At 37.5% G+C, this 7,685-nt stretch overlaps 1 protein-coding gene across 1 annotated transcript; it reads right to left on the minus strand.

Moving 5' to 3' along the window:
* Positions 1-6,193: 6,193 nt before the first annotated feature.
* On the minus strand, positions 6,194-6,940 carry LOC122111251 (vomeronasal type-1 receptor 4-like). Its single transcript, XM_042683969.1, has one exon. The coding sequence runs from the start codon at positions 6,938-6,940 to the stop codon at positions 6,194-6,196; it is 747 nt and encodes a 248-aa protein (XP_042539903.1).
* Positions 6,941-7,685: the final 745 nt, after the last annotated feature.

The raw sequence follows: 7,685 nt of genomic DNA on the forward strand, positions 1-7,685 counted from the left end.
CTTTGAAGTGCTTGAAAAACTGCTTACAAATAAATTATGAACTGAGGCATATGATTCAAAACCTTGACAATAAACTCAGCTCAGCAACTCAGCTAAACAGTTTGTGAAGGTATTTGGGTTCCTTTATGTTTCATTATGGATGTTAAAAACTGAGTGGCCTGGAGAAGTCTATGCACTTTGATTTCAGTATCAGTGTCTCCTCACAGGTAGAGATGAGGTGAGCATACAGATTTCTACAGATACAGGGAATGACGGGGACTATCCTTAAGACACTCATAAATCAGTTAATTTTTACTTGCAATATCTCTGGTATTGCTATGGCTAAGATTTTACTTCAGAAAAATATATGTGTCGGTTCTCTGACATATCAATAAGTCTTTGGAATAAAGAAAGAATATTTTCTTGTCTTGATGAATGTCACAAGTGGGCTGGAGAAGCCATTCACATATATCTACACAAAAAAACTCTTTAGGAGAGATATTGCTGTGTATATTTCATTAATATTTTAAAAGGTTCTTATCTCCTTCTAACTCAAGGGCTTCTTTTTTTTTTTCTTTTGGCTGTTGTGGGGCTTGAACTCTGGGCCCGGGCACTGTATCTCAGCTCTTCAACTCAAGGCTAGCGCTCTACCACGTGAGCCACAGCACCACTTCTGGTTTTCTGAGTAGTTTATTGGAGATGAGAGTCTCAAGGTCTTTCCTGCTTGGGCTGGCTTTGAACTGTGATCCTCAGATCTCAGCCTCCTGAGCTAGAATTACAGTCTTGAGCCACTGGCACCCGGCTAAAGGACTTCTTATAGAGAGAAAAACAGAGGTTACTGGAATCAATAGGTCTTCTGCTACCTGGGTTCTGTTTGATATTTTCCTATTCTACAGATAGTCAAATGTCTCAGACCCTTCTCTCTCACCACCTGCCTCTGACCAGGTCAGCCTCCACAGCTTCCCTTGTAACAAAGGCAGCCGCAAACTACAGTGATGGATCACTTACCTACATAGTCTCTGCAGCTGCATCATGGTGATATTGTGATTAAGCAGTAAGAGTCAAGATGTATTTATTCTTCATGAGTCCCAGTGCTCATAAACAACTCCATTGTTGTCAAGATGTCACTGCCTTGAGTTTTATCTTCACCAGGGTAAAGTGCAGTACCTCTCCATCCCTGAGGCACAATTCTGCTGTCTTCTTACTACTCTGTAAATTGCTGAGGCCATAAACTTGCTGAGTGAATTATAATGAATGTGCATTGATAAGGAGTCATGGTAATGATGAAGAGTTCCCTAAATGGTCCAAGTTTCTTCAACTTGATTTTACTCTTATCCCATATCCTCCATTCATCATCAAAGCCAGGAAATAATGTTAAAGAAACTTCTGAGAATTCACAGAGATCACTTTCTGAATATTTTCTGAGTACACCTTCATTGATAGAAAAGATCATCCAATGGTACAATCTACATCTCCTCTTGTACATATTGTCCAGGACATGGCAGTTGGGGACTTATGAAGGGCTGGGATGGTGTGTGTCCTGCTTTCACTTCTGGCTGTTTGCTTGGGTCACTTCATGTGTCTTACTGAAGTATTCACTTCTGTTTTATGGTATGTCTTAGAGGTATTTTTCCTTGAAATGTTCAGTGCCAAACCAGGATTGTCTTTTTTTTTGTTGGTTGTGCTTGGGGCTTGAAATCAGGACTTGTACGCTGTCCCTGGCTTCTTTAGCTCAAGGCTAGCACTCTACCACTTTGAGGCACAGCTGTAAGTCAGGTTTTCTAGTGGTAATTTGGAGATAGAAGTGTTACACTTTCCTTCTAGGGTAGTCTTTGAACTGTGATCCTCAGCTCTCAGCATCCTGAGTGGATAGGATTACATGTGTAAGCCACCAGCCCCAGCATGATTGTTTTTTAGATGCTCAACTTCTATGGTCATTGTCCATGAGTGCTGAGAGTATGTGTGTAGGCTTCTCTATGAGATTCACACCTCAGTTCTGTATCACTAATACCATTTTCAAAAATGGTCTCTTTCTCACTGGACACCACAGAAGACCCAAGGAGAGGGAGGCAGGTAATTCTATATTCACCATGGGCAGATATGCAGATTTACCTTAAGTAACACTTTCCTGAGCTCCTCCCATTGCCTGATACTTCATGAAGTAAAGGAGTGCAGTGAAGTAAGTGGAATAAGAGACCTAACATTCAGATAACACATGTTTTTTTTAACTCATAAAACAGTTGTGTGTAGGGAGTGAAGAGGAGAGAAGACAGGAGGTTTATACTCTTACCTGAGGAACTGATAGCAGAGTCTGTGGGTTGTCCAATCTCCCTGCCTTTCTGTGACAACTACTTCATGAGGATAGAGTACTTAGGCATCTTAGAATATCTCTCTGATCCATACTACCTAGTGAGTTGGAATCTGTGAACACCACAGGGTGATCTTCTCCTAAAGGAACAGGATCACTTGTAGGACTTGGTCACCAAAGAGATGATGGGTGTGGCTATGGCAATGGATCATGATCAGAATACTTTCAATCACAGAGATCTTGGCAGTGATTAGGTGATTTTGTTCTATGGTATCTGTATGTACACTGTAGGAGGAAAGAGCTCTCATTGATCTATACAATGAGAAAAACACACAGAGTAAATAAACAGAAATCTGGCTTGGGTCACTAAATGTATCATAATCAATTTTCAGATTTGAATCCATATCATAACTCCTTCAAAGGAGATGAAGCCAGAGCCCCATCACAGTGATATCACTCCAAAGGTGTGCTGCCAATGTACCACACAGGCCTGAACAAAAACAACTGCAGTCATTCACTAGTGTGCTGTGTAACAGGAGATCTACTTAGATTTCTTAGAATTGGATGAATACCAACTTTGAATAGAAACTATGTTCTGGAGATCCAAAGTATTTCTACGAACCACAGGATTATGGCTTTACTAAAGAAATTGTAATTACCAGAGTTTTATCTCAGGTTCATATTTTCTTAAAATAAATATTTGTTCTTTTGAGTTAAATCTTTTATTTCTCTGAGAACCGTTTCACATTTTTCAGTTGTTTAACTTTTAGAACCTTGTTTTAAGTGATGAGTGTGTGTATGGATTAAAATGTATTACTTGACATTATAAAGGTGCTACACAGAGGGCTTACAGTTACATAAGTCAGGTAAATAGTATCTTTCTTAAAAAATACCTCATTTTAAGTGTTGATGTTTTGAGGTTTGCCTTCTTAGGGTTTTCTGAGTCTCTTGAACTTGAATGTTCATTTTGCCATTTGAAGTTTTCAGGCAATTTTTCCCCCCAATCTTCTATAAGATTTCACAGGCAAAAATCAATGCAGAGTTCATGTCTAGTATAGTGGAAAACAGTACTTGTGGATGTATGAGAAGGGAAACACAAGTGATGTGACTTCTGTCCATGTGGGTAAACTATGCAATTGTATGAGTCTGTGTTTTTTTTTTAATTTAATTTAATTTCATTTTTTGTGAACATACTGTACAGGGGGGTTACAATTACATGGGCAGGATAATGCGTACATTTCTTATCAAGCATTGCAGCCTCCTCCTTTGTTTACACTTCACATCTCTTCCTAGCCTCCCCCCCCTACCCCAGGCCCAACCCGCCCCCCCCCAGCCCCCTGCACCAACGTTGTAAAGCTCGTTTTCCACATGACAACTTGTACTTCTCATTGTTGCAACAGGTCCACCTGTATCTTTAAACGACTTGTTTTTTCCCCATCTTCTCCACAAGTTATACTGACATCAAATATAGTGAAAGCAGGGGTTATACTGTGGGGGAGTGACATACAAAGCAACAAAGAGATAATTTTATAAATGCGTTATAAACAAATGCATGAAAAAAAAACATTAAAATACACTCTAAGGGTTCATTTTCCTAACATCACATTATCTGAACTTTTTCGCTTGACTCATACATATACTAGATATTGCAAATAAAGGAAACCATGGGACCTATGTTTCTTTGGGCCTGGCTTACTTCACTTAATATAATTTTTTCCAAGTTTTTCCATTTCCTAACAAATGGGGCAATGTTATTCTTTCTGATGGAGGCATAGAATTCCATTGTGTATATATACCATATTTTCTTGTTTATTGCAGCATTATTTACCATAGCTAAGATATGGAACCAACCCAGATGCCCCTCAGTAGATGAATGGATCAAGAAAATGAGTCTGTGTTTTATTGCTACCTTCAATCATTTAGATGTATAAAAAATTTAGGAGTATTTTAATTTTTTATTAATTTTCTGCTGATGATTTCGATGCATTTTAACTATTGTCAACTCAGTTCTGAAAAATCAAAGTGGAGCTGAAAATAGCACGGTTTTAAGAAAGTAATATTAGAGGCTAGCAATTTATAACATGAGGTAAGAATTATATCTTCTTTGTGTAAACCACACCCACCTTCATCTTCTTTTCCTTGAGATGGAGTCTCTCTATTCAGGCTAAGCTGAGCTTGACATTTCATCCCCTAACCCGAGATCCCCACAGCTGTGTTGACAGCTGTAAACCATCCGACTCAGCCTTCTTGTTCTTAATATTCAGTAATACATTCTTCATGAAACAAACTTCATATGCTAGCAGGTCATTTCCAGATTGCGACATACTTTGTTTGAATTTAATACTAATAATTGATTCAGAATGATTTTGCTTTGTTTTGTTCTTTATGCTGAATGCAAAGGAAACACTTTTCCACAAAGCAGTGAAAGAAAGATAAATTATTGTTTGCCTTCAAGCAAGTCGCAGCTATATGCAAAAGAAAGATTCTCTACTTGGAGTAATTTAGGTAATTTAACAATTGTGTATGAATAGTACTACTAACTCAAAAAGGAACAGACATTTACTACTGTTACGTAGGGCAATGTAATCCTGTATGTTCATATGGACAATCATGATAACTAATAGAACATTTTTTTTTTTTTTTTGCCAATGAGGGACTTAAACTATTGGATGCTGTTCCTAAACTTTTTCTGTTCAAGGATAGCATTCTACCCTTGAGCCATATCTCCACCTTTAGCACTTCATTGGTTAATTAGAAAGAAAAAACTCATAGGATTTCCCTGTCTAGGTTGGCTATGAAAACATGATCCTCAGTTCTCAGCCTCCAGAAAAGCTAGGCTTACAAGTGTCACCAACACCTCGCTTTGTCGATGCATTCTAAAAGCATAAATTTGTAAGCCTGTCTCTACCCAATTGATCCAAGCTTTTGTGTTCTGTGCTTATAATAAATGGCATCAATATATTAAATATCTTTTTCAGCTATTTTACTGATGAAAGTATGTATGCTATGCATATACCTGTATTGAATGGTTCCGTTTTAAGAAATTGCAACCCTTGGTTAAATTAATGTAGAGTCATATTAATTTATAGCTATTTGTAGATAAAGACAATGATAGCATGATGGAACATGCCAGGGCCCTAATGAGTGGTGTCTAGGAAAAACTCAATGCTTTTTCCTCCCCAATATGACTCATTTATCCATTTAAAAAAGATATTACTTTATATTGTTAACTACAATAAAAAACATAGAAAGGAGTCAAGTGGAATTTCAGCTGCTGTGTCCAATTTCTCTCACAATGTACACTTTCTCTTATGTTTGTCCAGAGATTCTTCATTCATATCACATAAGACAAATATGTTTCCCTGAATTTTAGTCCCATTAATGACTTTGCTTTTATGAGAAGCTATCGAACTTATTCTTTTATCATCTGCATACAATCAATCCTATTCTATGGATGAATATTTATGGCTATTTTCAAGTAAAAATTTGCATCTGCTACGCTTTACATAGTATCTTTGAAATAATGAATCAAACAATATACAATTTTTAGACTGTAATTCTCAAATATTAAGTATATATGTATGATCAAGTGTTAGAAATGAAGTTCTTGGCATATAGAATATACTAGTGATGTTGAAAAACTAACCAAGTTCATTTCCTGCTTCTTAATCCAGGTACTGTGCTACTAAAAAGCTAGGCTCACCAAAACAAGTATTAGAGTCAGTCCTTGAGGTTATCAGAATAGGCAATGAGATTCTGTGTCACTCTTGTAGTCCAAAATTTCAGTGCTAGTTCAATATTGCAGGTCTCCATTATTGACATTGGGTAATCAAATGTTACATGTTTAAGCTACCTTGAAATTACTTTGTTTTACAAACAACAAAACAAGACTAAGGCTTATTTCTATCACTGACAAATCACTGCAACTGATATTTTCAATGTCTTTCTTTCTGAAAGAAAATTGCAACAGGTCAGACCTCGATCTCTCTGAATCAGCACAAAGGGACTGAGACATGCATACCCAATGGTCAAAATGCCTTGAATGTCTAACATTGCAGAAGTAGTTTCTAAGACAGAATTTAAAAATAGATAGAGAACACAATCTGTCCAATAGAAGAAAAGAAAACAGAACATCAGAAGGAGAACACTGTGAGCAGCTCTCATTTCAGGAAGAGTTTTGTGGAGGTGAGAGCTCTGAAGGTAGAGAACACGTTGGTGATGCTTGTGGAGAAGAAATAGCATGTAGCCACCGGCCCCGCCCATGACACCCTGAAACATGGCACTGTGCATGGCCATTAGAATAAGAGCTACCCATTTGGCTTTCTGACTTTCTGGTTGAAAATAACAATAATTGTTAGTTTTAGCAGCTTCTGATGTGTTTTCTCTGACATTTGCGGTGTGTCGAAATACGATGATGCTTTTCAAGTAAGTGAGGATCCAAAAGAAGAGAAACAGGGGAAGAATTTTCCTTGGTGTCTTTGGCTTAAATCTCCAGCACAGAGAGCTTCTGGAACTGATGGTGATGGCCTGGACCACAGTGAGGAGAGTGGTGGTACAGATGGAAAAGTCCCGGGCCACCCTCTGTAGAAAAACAAGGACCTTACAGCCTATATCATCCAGCAAGTATCTCAAACCAAAAGCTGCTATTGCCATTGCTAATCCTTTGGAAAGAAGTATTATAGTATTTGCAAAAGCCAAATGGATGAGAATAAGGTGTGTAGACTTCTTTTGAACTCCTCTCCAAAATCTATATATAAAATTCACAAAAACAATGATGTTCCCTACAATGCCAATTGCAGTTAGAAAGAGGAAGAGGGTTCCCTTGACAACATTCAAAATCATTTGTGTATGATGAGAAGATGTTGCATCCAGCGAACACTTCTCTGAAGGGAATTCATCAGTAATGATGATATAATTGTGGGAAAGTATTTCATAACTTAGAACGCTTTAGAGTTTAAGAGATGATCATGATATATGTAATTGTTCACACACTGTTGGTACCAAAATGGTTTTTCTGTACAAAATGATTGTTTTCCCTTTCAAATTTTTTGTAAGTTATTTTTATTATTTTCAAATCTTTGGACTGCCAAAATCAAACATCCAAATATAGAGTTTAGAATTCTTTTGAGCACTGTCATGATCCGAACTTGATCCTGAACACAGGCACAAATTGATTCAGTAGTTCTAAAGTCGTATTTCTAGGAAGTGCCCTCCTTCGTATTTCTGGCCTCAGAGACCTGCCCCAAAGAAGAAGAAGAATGGAAATCTGTAGGCTCTCAGACCATCTCAACAACACCCTGTTTTAGTCAAAGAAAAATTAGTGTTGCCAATGAAAATTTGCATGATATCATAATTCAAAGAATTATCAGGATTACTCACCTAGTAGCTGTGGTGCAGT

Source organism: Dipodomys spectabilis, unplaced genomic scaffold, assembly GCF_019054845.1.
Source record: "Dipodomys spectabilis isolate Male_0828 unplaced genomic scaffold, ASM1905484v1 ptg000085l, whole genome shotgun sequence".
Taxonomy (NCBI): domain Eukaryota; kingdom Metazoa; phylum Chordata; class Mammalia; order Rodentia; family Heteromyidae; genus Dipodomys; species Dipodomys spectabilis.

Bases quoted from the DNA above. Each gene is read 5' to 3' on its own strand.
- LOC122111251 (XM_042683969.1), bottom strand. From the start codon at position 6,940: ATGGCAATAGCAGCTTTTGGTTTGAGATACTTGCTGGATGATATAGGC.